This window comes from Odocoileus virginianus, chromosome 29 (assembly GCF_023699985.2).
Source record: "Odocoileus virginianus isolate 20LAN1187 ecotype Illinois chromosome 29, Ovbor_1.2, whole genome shotgun sequence".
In the NCBI taxonomy this organism is placed as follows: domain Eukaryota; kingdom Metazoa; phylum Chordata; class Mammalia; order Artiodactyla; family Cervidae; genus Odocoileus; species Odocoileus virginianus.
The window spans coordinates 24,713,836-24,734,807 of record NC_069702.1 but is presented as its reverse complement, the minus strand read 5'-3'; the positions used below and the strand labels follow the sequence as shown (position 1 = coordinate 24,734,807).

Here is a 20,972-nt window from a genome sequence, read left to right as displayed (position 1 = left end):
AGCTGTGCGTTGAGGATTAAACAGGAGCAGATTGCAACCAGAGGGGAGGGAGGTGCGGGAGGACAGTACGGCCTGGACAGGTTAGGTGGGGTCTGAGTGGAGGCATGGGCACTGGCGGGGACAGGGAGGGAGCAGCGCAACAGGCCTGTGATGGAAGAACCCACAGGACTCCCAAGGCAGCCTTTTCCCCAGCAGCCACTTCCTTCCTACCAGCTCTCCTTCCCTTAAAGCTACACCTAGATTTCCTTTCTCTCATCGAGCTGATAGAGAACCTCACTTATGGCCCCCTTTGTATCCCAAAATGTTTCTTTTGTTCCTTCTTTTCTTTTTTCCTGCCTGTTTCCTCCCCTCCTTCCCTCCGAGGCCACCCCTTCTACTGGAGTTCTTGACCCTGCCTTTCCTCCTCATGGAATCTCCGCCAAGGACTTCCTGTCCTTCATCCTCACCTCTTCCTCCAGGTCTCCCCTGGCTCACTCCTGCTTACAAATGTGCCAGGTGTCTCTCAGGCTGGAAGAGCTTCCCTTGGGTCTGGTTCTCTTCTCAAGTGATACTTCAATTTCTCGCCTACCCTAAGCCTCCAGGTTTCTCCAGAGAGGGCTCCCTCCAAGTCAATCTTCACAGCCGTCACCACCTTCACCCCTCAGCCTTCCAAAGCAAGCCCCCACCTCCACAAACACTGCAGAGGCACCAAGGACCCCTTTGAGGCCGAATCCAACAGTTTTTTCTCAGCCCTCTATCCACGAGGCTCTGCTGAGCGATAACCCCCTTTTCCCCACACCACCTTCCCCCACTGTTCTCTGTACCTGACTTCGCAAGCAACGCTCCTGAACCTCTCTTTTCCCAGCTTCCCCTTCCCACCCTCTTTTATTCCTGCCCTGTAACTAAGGTACTGGGAGTGAGCAATCTTTTCCTGTACAAGTTAAAGGAGAAAAAATTTATATAAATATGTATATGTTATCCACCATCTGGACTCAGGCCCCAGCTAGGATCCTCCTGCCGCATGTGATATGGGCCCATAGAACAAGATTGAGAGCTCAGTTCAGAAGCAAAGGAAAACTGTATTCTTTGATCAGGCATGGGGAGGTAAGGGCTTCTGCTCTAGAACACAGCTCTCCCTGTGGGCAAGGCAGTTTTATAGGGTCCTGACACTGGGAGTGGAGGGGAAGGGAAGGGATAGTGTTCTCATTAGGCAGGCAAGGTGGTGCTGTTTCAGATTGCAGGGCTCACATGGTGTTTCTGTACAAGCCCAGCCACCATCATGCATAGTGGTTCCAGGCTGTGCACTCTCATCCTATGTGTCAGATGCAAGCTCTTTGCCTGTGGCCTTCTATAGGCAAGTGAAGCTAGACTAAGCTAGCTTAAGTTAAAGAAGAGGTTAGACCGTATCACCTAGATTCCATCTTCTTTTTCTTAGGGACTCCAGTGGGGTTTTGCTGGTGACAAGTATATTTATTTTACATAAACTTAAAGATTTATTTATATGTATAAAGGATTCCCTGGTGGCTCAGATGGTAAAGAGTTTGCCTGTAAAGCGGGAGACCTGAGTTCAATCCCTGGGTCAGGACGATCCCCTGGAGAAAGAAACGGCTACCCACTCCAGTATTCTTGCATGAAAAATCCCAAGGATGGAGAAGCCTAGTGGGGCTACAATCCATAGGGTCACAAAGAGTTGGACACAACTGAGTTTATATATAAATATATATATATAAAGTTAAATATATAATATATATAAATAACTTTAAAATGTCCATCTATATCTATGTCTATTTATACTCCATGTAATAGAATAATAATCAGTTAGAAAATGGGCACTTCATTATGGCCCCTAAAACATAACATCAAGACATAATTGCAAATAAGTAGCAGTATGGAGGCAGCCTTTCAATCTTTCTTGCAATTACGCTGAGGGCTGAAGTTAGGCTCATTCTTTTGTTTTCCCTCTGGAATATTAATGTCTACCATGATTTAATTGCCACCTCCCTGTGAGGAATTTCCAAAATCTCCAGCTCTGACCCTCTTCTTAAACTACAGACCCCGAGTCCCAGTGTCCTGACAGTACCTCAAACTGAGCCTGGCTCAACAGAACTCACCATCTTCCTCCCTCATTCTACTGAATCTGCCATCCTTTTTTCTTTCCATCTTCCTAGGCTTCAAGATCTGTGTAGAAGCAAAGAGCATTACTTTGAAATTGTGTAGTGATAAATACAGTACTGTTAGTGCTGTAAGAATGTTTTTAGAATATGTGGCTGTAGACTTTTAACAAATATGATTCCACTCACGTGGAATATTTTTGTTTAAAACAGCAACACAGAAATCGATGAGTCAACATTTAAGTTTAGGAAATCCAAATAAATAATATTCTCTAAAAATGCTGCATGATAAACCTAATACAACTCTTTTTACAATGTAAATAGAATTCTGATAAGTTGGGGAGAGTTATGTCTTTCTTCCTTATATTTTTAATAAGTGAAATAGTAATTGATGACAACAATCAACCTTGACTAAGAGCCTTCTATGTATCAGAATTGAATAGCAGGCCTTGAATTCTAGGATTTTATAGATCTTCTGGAATTTCATTCATTAGCACATTGATAAAAAAAACTAAGTGATGAAGCAGTAGCTGAAGTTATCGGTGAGAAAAAAAAGAGAAATGTTCAGGGATTTTCATATTATTTGTAAAATCACTCTATTGGCTTGAGTTTATAAAATTTAAAAACAGCCTATGTATGACATGTTTCACCTTGATAAAAGGAGATGAAATAATCCTAAATTATTCTGCAAAGTTTTATTAAAAATTTGATCTATAATAGTCTTATAAGAAGCAATTAGTAAGAGTCCATAAAGAGTTCAGTTCAGTTCAGTTCAGTCGCTCAGTTGGGTCAGACTCTTTGTGACCCTATGGACTGCAGCACACCAGGCCTCCCTGTCCATCACCAACTCCTGGAGTCCACCCAAACCCATGTCCATCGAATCGGTGATGCCATCCAACTATCTCATCCTCTGTTGTCCCCTTCTCCTCCTGCCTTCAATCTTTCCCAGAATCAGGATCTTTTCCAATCAGTCAGCTCTTCGCAAAAGGTGGCCAAAGTATTGGCGTTTCAGCTTCAACATCGGTCCTTCCGATGAACACTCAGGACTGATCTCCTTTAGGATGGACTGGTTGGATCTCCTTGCAGTAAAAAGGACTCTCAAAAATCTTCTCCAACAGCACAGTTCGAAAGTATCAATTCTTCGGCACTCAGCTTTCTTTGTAATTCAACTCTCAAATCCATACATGACTACTAGAAAAACCATAGCTTTGACTAATGGTCCTTTGTTGACATGTAATGTCTCTGCTTTTTAAAATGGTGTCTAGGTTGGTTATAACTTTCCTTCCAAGGAGTGTCTTTTAATTTCATGGCTGCAATCACCATCTGCAGTGATTTTGGAGCCCCACCCCCAAAATAAAGTCAGCCACTCTTTCCACTGTTTCCCCATCTATTTGCCATGAAGTGATGGGCTCAGATGCCATGATCTTAGTTTTCTGAATGTTGAGCTTTAAGCCAATTTTTTCACTCTCCTCTTTCACTTTCAAGAGGCTCTTTAGTTCTTCTTCACTTTCTGCCATAAGGGTGGTGTCATCTGCATATCTGAGGTTATAGATATTTCTCCCGGCAATCTTGATTCCAGCTTGTGCTTCATCCAGCCCAGCGTTTCTCATGATGTACTCTGCGTATAAGTTGAATAAGCAGGGTGACGATATACAGCCTTGACGTACTCCTTTCCCGATTTGGAACCAGTCTGTTGTTCCATGTCCAGTTCTAACTGTTGCTTCCTGACCTGCATACAGATTTCTCAGGAGGCAGGTCAGGTGGTCTGGTATTCCCATCTCTTTCAGAATTTTCCTGCAGTTTATTTGATCCACACGGTCAAAGGTTTTGGCATAGTCAATGAAGCAGAAATAGATATTTTTCTGGAACTCTCTTGCCTTTTTGGAGATCCAGCAGATATTGGCAATTTGATCTCTGTTTCCTCTGCCTTTTCTAAAACCAGTTTGAACATCAGGAAGTTCGTGGTTCATGTATTGCTGAAGCTTGGCTTGGAGAATTTGGGGGGAGGGCTGGGTGGCACTCACTTTGGAGAGAAGAATTTTGAAGGTATTTTGAAGAAAGAGGCAGACTTTGCTATTGCCTACTTTGAGAGGGGGTAAAAAGGAGAGATGTGGTTGCCATTTACCGAGATGAGGAAGTCAGAGCAAGTACTGGGCCCTGGGGGTGTCAGATTTGACTGAACTAGGTTTGAGATGTCTACTAGTATAGCATCCAGGGGGCTCTCCAGATGGCCCTAGTGGTAAAGAACCCGTCTGCCAGTGCAGGAGGCATAATCATGAGACACGGCTTCGATCCCTGGGTCGGGAAGACCCCCTGGAGGAGGGCGTGGCAACCCACTCCAGTATTCTTGACTGGAAAATCCCATGGACAGAGGAGCCTGGCAGGCTACAGTCCACGGGGTGGCAAGGGGTCGGACACAACTGAACGACTTAGCATGCAGCACTAGCGAGGAGCTCGGGTTGGTGCGGCCCCCTCCCCACCTTTCCTCTCCCCTCTCAGTTTTGATGGCAGGGGCTGGGACCCCCGTGTCGCAAGGCGCGAGCACCTATAACTACTAGCTGAGTCTCGCTGCCCGTCAGGGGCTGCTATCGGCTTAAGCCTGGGGCGCATTTGTGTAGGATTTTTTTTTTCCATTTATTTTTATTAGTTGGAGGCTAATTACTTTACACTATTGTAGTGGTTTTTGTCATACACTGACATGAATCAGCCATGGATTTACATGTATTCCCCATCCCCATCACCCCTCCCACCTCCCTCTCTACCTGATCCCTCTGGGCCTTCCCAGTGCACCAGGCCCGAGCACTTGTCTCATGCATCCAACCTGGACTGGTGATCTGTTTCACCCTTGATAATATACATGTTTCGATGCTGTTCTCTTGAAACATCCCACCCTCGCCTTCTCCCACAGAGTCCAAAAGTGTGTTCTGTACATCTGTGTCTCTTTTTCTGTTTTGCATATAGGGCCTGGGGTGTATTTCAATGATCTGTTTTATCAGAGTCACGTGTTAGTAATTATTCCAAGGCGGATGTCTGCCGGCTGTGGCTTTGGCAGTTGGGTGTGGACTTGTGTGAAAAGTGAAAGTCGCTCAGTCCTGTCCTGTTCGACTCTTTGCGACCCCACGGACTGTATAGTCCATGGATTTCTCCAGGCCAGAATACTGGAGTGGGTAGCCTTTCCCTTCTCCAGGGTATCTTCCCAAACCAGGCCTTTCGCGCTGCAGGCAGATTCTTTGCCAGCTGAGCCACACTTGTGTAGGCCAAGGAAAAGTCTCACTCTGCAGATACAAACATGGGAACCAATAGCTCGTAGTCGGTGTGTGAAGTCATCAGGTCAGCAGACGTGTGAATTTAGGAAGAAATGTGTGTGGTTTAGTTCCGGGATCCGTGTTCTGTATGCATTTGCCTATGCATACATTAAACACCTGGGACACCGACAGCACTTAACAAAGATGGTTGCAATTTTTTTTTTTTTTTTTTAATTAATAAAGCCATCCGTAGAGGCTTGCCTCTGGGCAGCCTCCCGTCCGGCCAGGATAGCGCGCATTTTGTGACAACCACGCACCCTAAAAGAAATCGGGGAAGAAATGACTGGATGCGGTAGAAGTGACGGGCATATATAGATGGAATGGTGTCAGTCCAGCCCTTTCCTTTTACAGGTGGGGAGGCGGAGGCTCGGGGAGGTGAAGCACAGCAGCTAACCGGAGGCGGAATGAAGCTTCCACCGCGCCCGCTGTGCTCCGGGTCTTCCCCAACCCACCCGACCAAGCTGCCTCTCCCATCCTAGCCCCAGCCCGGCTGGTCCGCGACATAATGCAGCCTCTTCCGATTCTAAGTTCCTGGAAACGCCGGCTTCTATGCGGCCGCACTGCTACTGTTTGTGAGGAGATGAGCCGGGCTTGACTGCCGCGAGAGCCGGGAGGGAAAACGGCCGGGCAGGAGCGGGTTTGCGCGCTGTAGCCGCGCGCCCTTGGGTTCTTTGCGCACGCAGGAGGCGCTTGGAACTCGGCGCCGGGTGCTCCCAGCCGCCGGCAACTGGCCGGGTCGAAAGGGAGGGAGAAGGAGGGCGCTCGCGGGTCCGCCGGGCCGGAGCCTGGGCTGCAGCCCCGGGGCGGGGAGCGGGGCGGGGCTGGGAAAGTTGAGTCTTAGCGGCGGAGGGCTGGGCTCCGCGCGGCAGCGCCCGCCACCGCGGGGACCGTAAAAGGTTGGAGCGGGCTGGGGAGGTGTGGCTCTTCCTGCGTGACCTGAGCCCCCGTCTCGGTCGCCGTCGTCTCCCGCAGCCGCGGCCTCTCAGTCATGGGCGCCGTCTGGTCCGCCCTGCTGGTCGGAGGGGGTCTGGCCGGAGCGCTTTTCGTTTGGCTGCTTCGGGACTCGGGAAAGGAGGGGAATGCGGAGCAGAGGAAGGACGCCCCCCCAAGGGAGGCTGAGGCTGCGGGAGGAGATCAGGGCGGTGGCGGCGGAGGACTGAGCCCCGGACCTTCTGCCAAACCAGGTATTCTTCCTCCCTGTGTCTCCTGGGCAGATCTGCCAGGGGGGCTTTGAACTTCCTCGGGGGAGCGGGAGGGATCCACCTGGAGCTTTCCTAGCAGTCCTTTCCTGGGGACCAGCTTCCTCTAGCCGGAACGCGACCCTCGCCGCGATCGGCATTTCCCCCGGCTGCTGCGCACGCCCCCGGCGGTGTGCTCGCCCCCGCCGATGCCCAGACGGTTCGTCAAGGGGCGCGCCCCGCCGAGTCGCTGCCCTTGGCGCCTGCCCCTGCTCCTCGGGCGGGGATGGGCTCCTCCGCTCGCTGGCGCTTGGTGCAGTGCAGGCAGCTGCAGCGGCGGCGCCCCTTCCGGGCCTTCGGAAAGGGGTGCTTAGGTTGAGAGATCCTCCCACCCTCCGGCGTCTGTCCGAGCTGGGACACTGTCTCATCTCAGTCCCAGTCCCATAGCCTCATATCCTCCTATCCCTCACCCCAGGGAAGAGCCGCGTTTGGGAACACGGAGCAGTGACCACCCCCTGCTCTCTGGACGCCTCTGTCAGGGAGGCAAAGTTCAGGCTGGAGTCTGGCCATGAAGGCCTCGGCTAAAACCCTGGGGCGGCTCCCTGGCAGCCGGTTTCGGAGCTGTTGCCCCACCCCCATGCTCACCGGAGCAGGGCTCGGTTGTCTAAAACCCCAGCGAAGAGGCACACTTCGTAGCGGCCCCAAGTCCGAGGAACAGAATTGACATCTAGGTTTAGACGTCTGCGCTTTAGACCCGGTGTGCTGGGCAAATAAGGGACTAGGCAGAAAAACTTACCTTCCAGCGCCCTCCCTTGGCAAGCTGCCCATCCCGGGATTCCAGCCTAGTGAAAATGACATCTGTAAACTTTATTTTTAGTGGAGTGGTGTTCATGTGTAGCCTCTTGATAAATCTGCCTCTCTGTCTTTCCTGCAGAGAGCTCGTTGGTCGTCTTTTCCCTGAAAGCTAGCCTCCTGTTTCAGGTGGAGAGATTGGGAATTCAAAGTAATTTTTGTTTATGCCTCACTTCCAACCCCACCATTAAAAAGAGACAATTAAACAACATCGCCCTCTTCCCACTCCCATCCCCCTCTCAATCCCCTTCTATACTGATTGAATGGCTCTGGAGACCTTGTAGGGAGCTATTTGGACTATCAATGAGGTGGCCAACAAGCTGAGTTTTCGGTTAAAGTTTTTATCCCTTAGTCGTGTCCGACTCTTTGTGACACCCATGGGCTGTAACCAGCCAGGCTTCTCTGTCCATGGGATTTTCTAGGCAAGAATACTAGAGTGGGTTGCCATTTCCTTCTCCAGGGATCTTCCCAACCCAGGGATTGAACCTGGGTCTACCACATTGCTGGAGAAGGCAATGGCAACCCACTCCAGTACTCTTGCCTGGAAAATCCCATGGATGGAGGAGCCTGGTAGGCTGCAGTCCATGAGGTCGCTAAGAGTCGGGCACAACTGAGCGCTTTCACTTTCACTTTTCACTTTCATGCATTGGAGAAGGAAATGGCAACCCACTCCAGTGTTCTTGCCTGGAGAATCCCAGGGACAGAGGAGCCTGGTGGGCTGCCGTCTGTGGGGTCGCACAGAGTCCGAGACGACTGAAGTAACTTAGCAGCAGCAGCAGCAGCAGCTACCACATTGCAGGCAGATTCTTCACCTTCTGAGCCACCAGGGAAGTTACTTTAACTAACTAAATAGCCTGTGTTTTGTTGAAGAGGTTCCCAGTGCACATGGGGTTGGCAAGGAGAATCCAGCCCTGTCCCCCCACCCCACCCCCCTTGCCCAGGGATGCACTGCTGTCCTTCATATTCTGCCACAGTGACAGCTGCTGCTGGCCTGTCCACACTGTGACCACCAATGCCTGACCCACACACAGTTCCTGGGACGGAAGGTGTGCTCTTCTGGTTTGCAGGGTAACTGTGTAGCTTTTCGTCACACAGGCTGGACAGCAGTTTTTGATGATAGGAGCCAAACAACTTGACTTGATTGCATGCCAGTATGGCCTGCACTGCGGAGATCCAGGACCATGACAGGGTTACACGTCCGCTGCTACAGCTTGCCGCCTTGTTGACACTCTCGTGCTGGCATCCTGGCCCTCCTGGATGTGCCTGTTATTATTGGATGTGCTTTGCTTAATTGCTCAGTCATGTCTGATTCTTTGTGACCCCAGTGGACTGTAGCCTGCCAGGTTCCTCTGTCCAAGGGATTCTCCAGGCAAGAATACTGGAGTGGGATGCCATGCCCTCCTCCAGATCTTCCTCACCCAGGGATTGAACCTGGGTCTCCTGCATTGCAGGCAGATTCTTTTATCTGAGACACCAGGGAAGCCCCTTATTATTGGATATGTGTGTTCTTAGAGCAGTGTTAGGAATGCACCAGGTAACTAAGTACTTGATTTTAATAGAGACAAATTGTGTGAATTGCAGATAGATTAGTAGTGGAGTCTTTAATAACTAAACCTATTTCCTCAACCTAGCTTATTGAACTGCCCAAACACTATTACATTTTTCTTTTGTTTTTTTAAGAGCATCTTCAAGAAAGCAATGGATGTTTGGTTTCTGAGACCAAAGGTCCTGGTGACCTTTCCGGAGCAGCATGGAGACGGCAGGGTCCTTCTGGAGAAGCTGGTAACCCTGATAGTTCAAGAGCGCATGTTCCCTCTGGCCCGTTTCCAGACACAGAATCTCTAACTACCTCTGAGACTGGTAACTCTAGAAGTTACTCTGACGTTTCAAGACACGAAAGCCTTGGATCTCCTATGGGAGAACGGGGATTGCAAAAAGGCGCAGAGACACCTTCCAAAGCAGTTCCATGTTTGGCAGAGAAGTTTCCCTCTAGCAACCTGCTCCTGGGCAGAGGGAAAGAAGTGAACCCCGCACAGCTGGACTGCCAGACCCGGGCTGACCACGAGGACTGGGAGATGGTGTCCCGGCACTCGTCCTGGGAAGATGCTGGTTTGGGTGACGGTCTTGGGTCTCCAGTGTTAAGCGCTAAGCAGGGAAAGAATTGGGACAGAAGCATGCCGGTGGAAGCAAGAGGTCAGAAAGAGTGTCGTCAAGTTAGTGTCAGGTTCCAGGTCCATTATATCACAAGTGCTGGCGTGCAGTTCATCGCTGTAACTGGAGACCACGAGAGTCTTGGGAGATGGAATGCTTACATCCCACTCCAGTGTAACAGGGATGGGTTCTGGTCTCGGTCTGTGTCCCTGCCGGCAGACACGGTGGTGGAGTGGAAGTTTGTGGTGGTAGAGAACGGAAAAGTTGCTCGTTGGGAAGAATGCAGCAATAGATTCTTAGAGACTGGTCATGAGGATAAAGTGGTTCACAGGTGGTGGGGAATTCACTGAATTGCTTTGACAAGCAGCCAAGAGGCTATGGGAGAGCATGCAAGGGGCTAAGGTCGTGGAGCACCCGGAATAGTTTAAGATAAAGGAAGTGTAACTTCAAATCTAACTCCTCAGACTTGTTTCAAATTTGCTAGTGGCTTTTGTCTAATGTGTAGATAGTGCTTCCAGTGAGCATGGCATTTCCTGTGGCATTGCTGGATGGATTTATGCTGATCCATCATTACTTTAGGGCTTGGTCATCTTGGGGAGTGGCTTGGCTAAGTGCGCAGTGGTCAGGGAGCACGGAAACCAACTAACTGCGCAGGGTTTAGACTTGAGCCTTTCAGTGATTCTTAGACCAGGGGAGTAAAACAAGCCTTATTCAAAAAGAGCAGATTTCCTATTCCTACTGGTGCAGCTGGAGAAATGCTCTCTTACACATTTTATATTTAAAACTCATTAGCACCATATGGAACTGTGATGAGAAAATATCTGGTCACTAGATGTGATTAGCCAGGATATGAAGCATCGCGTTAAGACTTCACTTTTTTTTTTTTTTTTTTTCCCGCTTGATTTTACTTGCCATGTATGGTTTGAAAGTAGCGAGTATGTTTTTGTCTTAATGATCAAAGGCCGGTGTAGAAGCAGGGGCCTGATCAGAGTCTGTTACTGGCAGCAGTCCAAGAGGAAAGAGAACAGAAAGGGAGTTACGGTGGATGCTGAGCAAGGTGGCCTGACTGATACCTCTTAGAGGGCTGGGGGCTACGGCACAGCCCACTGGAGGGTGGGACACCCCATCATTTCCTGGAAGGGCCTTTGGAGGACCATCTTGCCCCTCTGCTGCTCGTCTCACAGCAGATTTGGGCTCACAGATGGATGGTCCCACAACAATCATTTCACTATCTTCCCTCTTCATGTCAGTGACGATCTTGGGTAACAAAACTGTTACAGGAGAGTGATACAGAAATACATTTTTGCCCTGGGAAGAAATAACCTTTTAAACTTTGCCATGATAACTGAAAAAAATAAAATAAAACCTGAGTTTAGTATCTTTATTAAATGTCTGAATTATTTGTATAAGTCTTAGTACCATAACCACTTAGATGTAAGATAAAATACTAATATTTTTCTTCACTAATGACACAGAGAAGCAAACATCAAGAGGCATATAGGCTATTCTCTTCCCTTTAAAGTTTTATATATTTCTTTTAAAATATTTGTTTGGGCTTTGTTTGGGAGGATATTATGCATGCCTGTACTTGAAAATAGTATGTTAAAACAACTTTTTATTAAGTGTAATATTTATTGGCAAAACAACATTTAATCCTGGATGGTCTTTGCTAAAAAGAGCATAAACTCAACTGAAAATAGTGTTAGAAAGTGCTTCAGTAACTTTTTTTTGGGCTCAGAATACTTTTGCTTTAATTCACACATATAAATATATATATTTTTCCATTTTTTACAAACTTCATAATGGAATTTTATATTCCTTCCAGTCAGGTCTTCAGAAGACACTGACTTTTACTACACAGAATACCCAAGCATTTCTATTAGGTCAAGTTAAAGGTAGAACAATTTATAATAACCTGTTGAGAGTTCTGTCACTAGCGATTTTATCATTATCTGATGAAGTAAAAATCTTTCAGTAAAGCCAGTTGATTTAAGGGATACATAGTAACACTAAATTTTACACTTTTGAAACTCACGTAAAATCAGATGTGCTGAGAGGGAGAAGCGGGGGGACGTCTGTCCTACTCAGCTTGGCACCCGCACTTGTGAGGCGGAGCGTCACCTGCGGTCACAGGCCCCACGGCGCTTGCTCCCTGCTCACTCAACAGCAGTGGGCGCTCCTGGCTGCAAGGCCGCTTTCCCTGCAGATCGGCACCCAGGCCCTGTCCTCGGCTCCTGTCCCCAGGACCTCCCTCTCCTCTGGGCCCAGTCCGTGGAAAGGGAAATAAAAGACTCCACCAAAACTCGGGGCCAGAAGGTGCCACATACGGCTCCGTGTCCCTGGCTTAGTGAGAGCCAGTCAGGTGGCCCCACGTAGCCGGGAGCCGGGAGGTGGGGGTTTGCTGGGAACTGAGCCATGGCAGGGCCGCAGTTCCTCACAGACGCCTGTACTGGGGAAGGGGAACGCGGGCTGGCTTCTGTGAATTGTCTGTTGTCTCTGACACAATTTAAACATTTTTGTATCTGTTCTGGTCTCCTTTCATTGGGTTCCCATCCTGTAGTACAATAAATACATTTGGTCTTTGTTCCTGACAATTGCCCAAGAGATGGTAGTGTCTTCTGTTATTCATTCTGAGGCCCCTTAGACCATACCTGAGTTTCCGCTAGTGAGGTGACTTAGGTGGGGCCCCTAGACAGCCTCAGGTCAGGGCTGGCCACCAGCAAGACCAAGTGGGATCGCAGGCTCGCCACTCCCAGCCCCACACACCAGTCTGCAGGCTGGGGAGGGGGCTGGAGATGAGGCTCTGGAGACACTCTTGAATGAGGGCACTTCATGAGCTTCTGGGTGGGAGGATCCATCGAGGGCCTGGGAGCCCTGAGGGGGCGTGGAGGTGCCTTGGTCTGGGCGCCTGTCGCTGGCCTGCTCCTGAGTACATCCTTTATAATAAACCATAATAGTTAAGTAAAGCACTTTCCTGACTTCTGTGATCAGTTCTAGCAAATTGCTGAAACTTTTGAGGGGGATGTGGGAACTCCCCAATTTATAACCAGTCAAAAACTACAGGTGGCCCAGGACTTGCGATAAAGTGGGGGCCGTCTTGCGGGTTGTTGTTGGTTAGTCGCTGTGTTCAACTCTTTGGCAACCCCATGGACTGTAGCCCACCAGGCTCCTCTGTCCATGGGATTTCCCAGGCAAGAATACTGGAGTGGGTTGCCATTTCTTTCTCCAGGGGATCTTCCTGACGCAGGGATCGAACTCACATCTCCTGCACTGGCAGGCGGATTCTTTATTGCTGGGCCACCTGGGAAGCCCTAGTCTTGAGGGACTGGGCTGTTAAGTCTGTAGAACTGGACACTTAACTCTAGGTGGTTAGTGTCAGAATTGAATTGACTCACAGATACCCAGTTGGTGTCCACAGAGAACTGGGTATTGGTGTTGGAAAATATTTCACATAGAAACCCCACTCATTTATGAAACACTGCTTAGGGCAGACTGAATTCATTTGATCTACAGAAGTTACCCACTGGCTGAAGAATAGTGAGCCTTTTTTCTCTTTCCTTCTAGTTATTAATATGCAAAAAGAGAAACTTCTCCAAAAGTTCTGATTACAGGCCCCAGTGTTCTGTTCTGTGATAACACTCACTGATATTGACAGAACACCGAGTTCACGGTCACAGAAGGAATCTGGCCAAGGCCTTGGAGTTTGTCCTTCTGTCTGGGCATTATACCCCATCTTTTACTTTCATGTAAAAATAAACTTTTAAGCTGAAAAAAAAAAAACGACTATTGCCTTAGCACTTGTAAGATAACAATTAAAAAAAAAACACGCAATTATTCCAACACACTGGTATTAGCATGAAATGATACCTGTAAGTTACGTTCACATCTAGCTAGTACTGCTTTAAGTTTTACTAAGAGAGCATTCAAGAATAGTTTATTTCAAAATAGAGCTTACAGGACAGGATAGGATATCTTTTATTAAATTTTCACATAAAAAGAAAGAAGTACACAGGGCATTAATTATAAGTAATACCACAATTAATTGGGCATCATCTCTCTGTAAAGAATAGGCAAGCAATGTATCACTTTAGTAACATTTTTTCCTGGTCTTTCACTTTCTGTATTCTCTTTTCTTGATTTCTGATCATTGAAGACATTGCTGAAAATATTGATAAAACAAGGTTAGAAAAGCAACATATACTCAGACTTTAAACACATACTTCTATTATGTATTTCTTAAAAGGTCAGCTTGCTACCATAGAATAGATATGCTGAGCTCAAAAAGTTCTTAAAAAGTGCAAAGTAGCATATTTTTAAAAAAGACTTTAATTATGAAACAGAGCTGAGAGTAAATCTTTGCTCTTTTTGTTGTTTTCAATGAACATGATAGGGAATTCCCTGATGGTCCAGTGATTAGGATGCTGTGCTTTCACTGCCAAGGTTATGGGTTCAATTCCTGGTCAGGGAAGCAGCACTGTGTGGCCAAATAAATAATTAAATAACATGAAGTTATTGTTACAGAAGTAATACATACTGTTGCTGCTGCGTCACTTCAGTCATGTCTGACTCTGTGCGATCCCATAGGCAGCAGCCCACCAGGCTCCCCCATCCCTGGGATTCTCCAGGCAAGAACACTGGAGTGGGTTGCCATTTCCTTCTCCAATGCATGAAAGTGAAAAGTGAAAGTGAAGTCGCTCAGTCGCGTCTGACTCTTAGCAACCCCATGGACTGCAACCTACCAGGCTCCTCTGTCCATGGGATTTTCCAGGCAAGAGTACTGGAGTGGGTTGCCATTTCCTTCTCCAAGTAATACATACTAATTGCAAATAATTTGAACACTTCAGAAGGGTACATAGATAAAAATCATTCTTTGTTTTTATTCCTCCAGTGTATTGAATCTCCTCCTCCCTAGGTCATCACTATAAACATTTCAGTGAATATCTTCACAAGTACATACACACACACAGAGTTTTCTTCTTTACAAAAATGGAAATGTGGTATAAATCGTTCTGCAGCTTGCTTTCATTCACTTAAAATGTCAGTATCTTTCCAGTTCAGCTCATGTTTTGTTATGACAGCACAGTATTACATCGTGTGGATGTACCAACATGATAAATAAATTTTTTAAAGTTGCTTCCTTATTTTTGTATATAAACAATGCTATAGGAAATACTTCTGTAAATAGATTTTTGTATGTGCAATTTTTCTGGCAGAATAAATTGCTAGAAGTGGAGTTTCTGGGTCAGAGAATACATGTACTTTAAATTTTGATAAATGTTCCCCACATTCTCTCCAAAATATGTTTCATAATTTCCAAGAGACATTTCATCCAGACAATGCACCCAATAAAAAGATTAAAAAAATTTTTTTTAAACAAATATGACATGTTTTCCAATTGGATTATTACATGGTAGGATTAGTCAGATAAAGTCAGAAATATAAGTCAAAGTGTGAATAAAAATGGGGCCAATAAGATAATGAATCTTCCTCTAAAAAGTTATGATAAACTTAAATGTTTTTCTTTATGTTTATATACACAGACATCTGGAGTTATCAAAAAGAATTTGTTGATTTTCTTTAGTAACAATTTAACTTTTAATACATTAAAAATGTAGATTTTGGAGTCAGAAATTACAGAGATCAATTCCTAGCTCCACTACTTGCTGTGTGACTGAGAACTTATTGACTGACTATGATCTTCAGCTTCCTCATTACCAAATGACAAGATATTAGCACGCACCTCCCAGTGTTGTAAAGCTCACAATCAAGACACTGCATACAGGGCCTGGCACACAGGTGATAATTGCTCAGTAAATGCTAATAACACCTATTATTAATAATAAGGTTAAATTTATTTTAAAATGATTTATTTTTTGAAAGTTAATATCTTCCATCTGGCAAGATTGTATTATTTTCTAGAGATGGAAAAATGAAATAAGAATAACATGTATACTCCAAAATTAATTTCTCTCTGACAAAGTCTCCTGGATTCATGGATTTATGTCAGGGAATCATGAAACATGATAGCCTCCTGAATTCATGGGAACATCCACTTAGAATTCACATCCCAAAAGTTGTCTATCATCTGCAGAATATAATAATTTCTTGTTCAAATAGCTTTAGTTTATATAGACATACATAAGTCCATGTTTAGACATAGTTTATCTTTTTATTTAGTGATTCATTGGGTGGCACAGTCTGCCCATAGTAATTTAAATCGTCTATAAGGCTAAATGCTATTGTTTTGTTTCCTGGCTAATAACTGCCACCTTATGCTGGCTACTGTCATACAAATGTTCATCTACAGACCTGAAAGGACAAGAAAGACAGTCTATGGGAAAGTGTCATGTGAACTCAGAACACGTGTCCTGCCGAAGGCTGGTCAGCAATATTATCATCCTTTTTAGATGAAAGAAGAAAGGAGGGCTAAAGCGACCTGCCCAAGGTCACACTGTTAATCCAGGCATTAGTCATAGTGAAGACTCTTATGTTCTGACTGAGGTTTCTGAATTGCCTGTTGTGTATCCTTTTCAGTGGATCTACAGATAAGAGGCTTAACCTGCAAGGAAAACTGAGTATTCTTTTGAGCTAGGATGATCTCTCCAAAAGCGTGCACCGTACCTTGGTTCTTCAACTGTAAATCTTCTACCAGAGTTTGCAAGCTTTCCAGTCTTGTTTGGAGCTTCCTGCATGTCTTTCCGGTTGTTTCTATTGGCTGAGACTGTGAAGCTATTAGAAAATTGCTTAGATGTGATATTAAAAGTCTATTTGATATTTCATTTTAGAAATCTTCCAATTATGGGTTAAGCAACCTTTCTTTTAAAATAATGGAAGCTTTAAACCACTATTTTAAAATAAAGAAATATTGTATCCAAATATTGCAATACTGGCTTATATGATTTTGTTTCAAACCAATCTGATTTACTAGTTTGTAACCACACAGCATTAAGTGGGATGAGTGGGAAAAATACTTCAAGTTTAATGATACGTCCTACATTTTAAATGACAGCTTTTCATTCCAAACCTGTGTAGTTCCAGTAACTTAGTGTTTGGAAGACTGAGATTTAATACTGGCGCTGGAAACATTTTTGAATGTGTGAGGCCAAGTGCCCATTTCAGCTGTCACCTGAATGAGGACAGTATTATATTGCAACAGCAGCATGGACGCTGACACGGCCACAAGGAACCTAGAATAAATGTGGCAGCAGCAACTGAAGAGGTGCTAGAAGCCGGTGAATTATTCTCAAATAAGTACGCTATGCTTTGTCAACCTCCAAAAAATACTGGCTGTCAATCACAAGATTTTAATTTCGAGCTTAGTCTCTGACTTGCTGTATAATCTTGAAAATATTTTGATACCTCATTTTCCTATCAAGAAAACACCCTTTTACTTTTTAAAGATGATTTTAAAGGCAACCATCTAGGAATTATTTTTGTTCAAGAGAATAAAAAATAATTTCTCTTTGAGAGATTTTTAACGTAAATATAATGTAAAACATGTTTGACACATATCTGACAACAGGGAACAAAAAAGAAAATGCCATGCTATTGAAAGTCAAAGTGAAAGTTGCTCAGTCGTGTCCGACTCTTTGCGAGCCCATGGACTATACAGTCCATGGAATTCTCTAGGCCAGAATACTGGAGTGGGTAGCCGTTCCCTTCTTCAGGGCATCTTCCATTATGTAGCCACAAACTAATAATGAGGTGACCAGCAGCACTGTTCTACTTCTGCAATAATCACTGTTGTCATCATGATGTAACTGGGCTTCCCTGGTGGCTCAGAGGGTAAAGAATCCCACCTATAATGCGCGAGACCTGGGTGTGACCCCTGGGTTGGGAAGATCCCCTGGAGGGCATGGCAACCCACTCCAGTGTGCTTGCCTGGAGAAGCCCACAGACAGAGGAGCCTGGCGGGCTGCAGGCTGTGCTGTGCTATGCTTACTTGCTCAGCTGTGTCCGACTCTTTGGGAACCCATGATGGACTGTAGTCCGCCAGGCTCCCCTGTCCATGGGGTTCTCCAGGCAAGAATGCTGGAGTGGGTTGCCACGCCCTTCTCCAGGCTGCGGTCTATGGGGTCACAGAGAGCTGGACAAGACTGACCAACTAAGCACAGCACATTTTTTTAAAAAAATTAAAGAACTTAGAAGTATAAGAGATGGAGGAGGACCCAGATGCAGAAAAAGATGACAAAAAAAGAAAATGTGCTAAAAACTATATTAAGTCCTGATTTTTTTTTTTAGGATTTAAAAATATGTTAGGCATAGAATTTCAAAAGACCAGGAACTGACTGAACAATGATGCAACAACTTGGCTAATTTACCTCTTATCAAAGAGAATGATACCAGAGAGCACAGAAGTCATATATGATGAAAAACATTTCAAGCGCAATTCAGCATTTATATATATTTAATGTCCACTTTCATTTTTTCAGGTTTATTCTAAAGCAAATCATTTTTTTTACCTGTCTTTATTAGTAATAAATGAATCAAAATTTAAAAAATGAGGATATTTTGGTAAGTCTGTATAACAGATACTTACATTTACAGAGACAGAAAACAGACATAATTTGAAGCACAAGCTGGAATCAAGATTGCTGGGAGAAATATCAATAACCTCAGATATGCAGATGACACCACCCTTATGGCAGAAAGTGAAGAAGAACTAAAGAGCCTCTTGATGGAAGTGAAAGAGGAGAGTGAAAAAGTTGGCTTAAAGCTCAACATTCAGAAAACTAAGATCACGGCATCCAGTCCCATCACTTCATGGCAAATAGATGGGGAGACAGTGGAAACAGTGGCAGACTTTATTTTTCTGGGCTCCAAAATCACTGCAGATGGTGAGTGCAGCCATGAAATTAAAAGATGCTTACTCCTTGGAAGGAAAGTTATGACCAACCTAGAAAGCATATTAAAAAGCAGAGACATTACTTTGTCAACAAAGGTCCATCTATGGTTTTTCCAGTGGTCATATATAGATGTGAGAGTTGGACTATAAAGAAAGCTGAGTCCTGAAGAATTGATGCTTTTGAACTGTGGTGTTAGAGAAGACTCGAGAGTCTCTTGGACTTCAAGGAGATCCAACCAGTCCATCCTAAAGGAGATCAGTCCTGGGTGTTCATTGGAAGGATTGATACTGAAGCTGAAACTCCAATACTTTGGCCACCTGATGCAAAGAGTTGACTCATTGGAAAAGACCCTGGTGCTGGGAAAGATTGAAGGCAGGAGGAGAAGGGGACGACAGAGGATGAGATGGTTGGATCGCATCACCGATTCGATGGATATGGGTTTGGGTGGACTCCAGGAGTTGGTGATGGACAGGGAGGCCTGGTGTGCTGCAGTTCATGGGGTCACAAAGAGTTGGACAGGACTGAGCGACTGAACTGAAGTAAGAAAAGTCATTCATCTCAGCATTTACAAGAAGACCCAAAATCTTATAATAAAATAGAGAAAAAGATCATTATTTATGTCAGAGAAAGAGAAAATATTTACCTATAATATCTATGTTTATGTACTAAGGTGTGCATTAATAATTATTCTATTTAACCAAGTCAAATAAATAAATAAATAAGACCCACTTAAACACACACCCACCACATAGCACCAACTGGAGTGTACCTATAAGAACACCATGTGAAACTTTATTAAATCCAATTATGAAAAAAAATTAAAAAATAAATCCAATTATGTAAAAGAACTTTTAAATCACCAGAGTAGGAAAACAATTAATCTCATCAGTGATATCAGGTCATTCTTACCTTTAACAGAATCAGGTGAATGAATAGGTTTGGTAGATCTATATTGTGGCGAGGAACCTATGGAATCCTCAACCGAACTAGTTAGGAGTGAGTGAACTGGAGACTTCTTAGGAGAAGAATGGAATGAACGGGAAGCTGAATTTTTCACAGATGGACTTCCTAAAATTTTATAAGAGCAAAAGTAAAAGGATAGAATTATTTAAAAATAGTATGCTACACCTCTCAAAAAATCAAACTCTCATGAGAAAATTTTTCCAATCATGTGGGTTGGGTGTGTTCTGGTAAAACCCAAGACTTTGAATTGGAACTGAAATGGGGTACATCCTAGGAATAAGGAACTGAGCCTGCCTGTGTGGGTCCTGAGGTCCATCTTCAAATTATCTTAATTCCTGATTGGATTAAATTGATCTGGGATTGCTGGTATGGTTGAGTACCAGAGGCAAGCATGAATTTTCTGTGGAAGAAGGCAATCTTATTCTAAGTCTGAAAGTATTTTCTAAGTCTGAAACAGTTTTTCGTATATGTTTGTATATGTTTGTCATACAATAAAAATAACCAAGCATATGAGGAGACCCCCTTCATGAATCACAGCCTTGTTGGAGCAAAGGGGCTTGCCTAACTCAGTGAAGCTGTGAGCCAAGCCGTGCAGGCCACCCAAGACGGATGGGTCATAGCGAAGAGTTCGACAAACATGGTCCACTGGAGGAGGAAATGGCAAACCACTCCAGTATTCTTGCCATGAGAACCCTGGGAACAGTATGAAAAGACAAAAAGATAAGACACCAGAAGATGAAGCCCTCAGGTTTGAAGGTGTCCAATATGCTACTGGGGAAGAGAAGAGGGCAATTACTAATAGCTCCAGAAAGAATGAAGTGGCTGGGCCAAAGTGGAAATGATGCTCAGTTGCAGATGTGTCTGGTGATGGAAGTACAGTCTGATGCTATAGAGAACAATATCTCAAAGGAACCTGGAGTGTTAGGTCCGTGAATCAAGGTAAATTGGACACGGTGAAGCAGGAGATGTCAAGAGTGAACACTGACATTTTAGGAATCAGTGAACTAAAATGGACTGGAACGGGGAAATTTAACTCAGATGACCAATATATCTACTACTGTGGGCAACAATCCCTTAGGAGAAATGGAGTAGCCCTCATAGTCAACAAAAGAGTCCGAAATGCAGTACTTGGGTGTAATCTTAAAAATGACAGAATGATCTTGGTTCGTCTCCAAGGCAAACCATTCAACATCACAGTAATCCAAGTCTATACCCCAACCACTGATGCCGAAGAAGCTGAAGTTGACTAGTTTTATGAAGACTTATAAGACCTTCTAGAACTAACCCCCCAAAAAAGATGTCCTTTTCATCACAGGAGATTCGAATGCAAAAGTGGGGTATCAAGAGATACCTGGAGTAACAGGCAAATTTGGCCTTGGAGTACAAAATGAAGCAGGGCAAAGGCTAACAGAGTTTTGACAAGAGAACACACTGCTCATAGCAAACACCTTGTTCCAACAACACAAGAGAAGACTCTACACATGGACATCACCAGATGGTCAATACCAAAATCAGAATGATTATATTCTTTGCAGACAAAGATGAAGAAGCTCTATATAGTCAGCAAAAACAAGACCTGGAGCTGAC

At 44.9% G+C, this 20,972-nt stretch overlaps 2 protein-coding genes across 18 annotated transcripts in view; one reads left to right on the top strand and one right to left on the bottom strand.

The window, feature by feature from the left end:
* The first annotated feature begins 6,284 nt into the window (after nt 1-6,284).
* Nucleotides 6,285-10,965, top strand: STBD1 (starch binding domain 1). The gene is made up of 2 exons (XM_020894662.2): nt 6,285-6,579; nt 9,106-10,965. The coding sequence occupies exons 1-2, from the start codon at nt 6,384-6,386 to the stop codon at nt 9,924-9,926; spliced, it is 1,017 nt and encodes a 338-aa protein (XP_020750321.2). The 5' UTR covers nt 6,285-6,383; the 3' UTR covers nt 9,927-10,965.
* Nucleotides 10,966-13,535: 2,570 nt separating this feature from the next.
* CCDC158 (coiled-coil domain containing 158) overlaps nt 13,536-20,972 on the bottom strand; it is a 76,446-nt gene continuing 69,009 nt past the window's right edge. For 12 of the 17 annotated variants that reach the window (XM_070458270.1, XM_070458271.1, XM_070458276.1 and 9 more), the window contains 3 exons: nt 19,332-19,490; nt 16,198-16,297; nt 13,536-13,735 (listed from right to left, as the gene is read on the bottom strand). In XM_070458270.1, coding sequence (XP_070314371.1) covers nt 13,615-13,735; nt 16,198-16,297; nt 19,332-19,490 — 380 coding nt within the window. In that variant the 3' untranslated portion in view covers nt 13,536-13,614. Of the gene's footprint in view, nt 13,736-16,197; nt 16,306-19,331; nt 19,491-20,972 lie in introns of all 17 variants that reach the window. The other 5 variants (XM_020894673.2, XM_020894676.2, XM_070458272.1 and 2 more) reach the window with 3 other exon arrangements.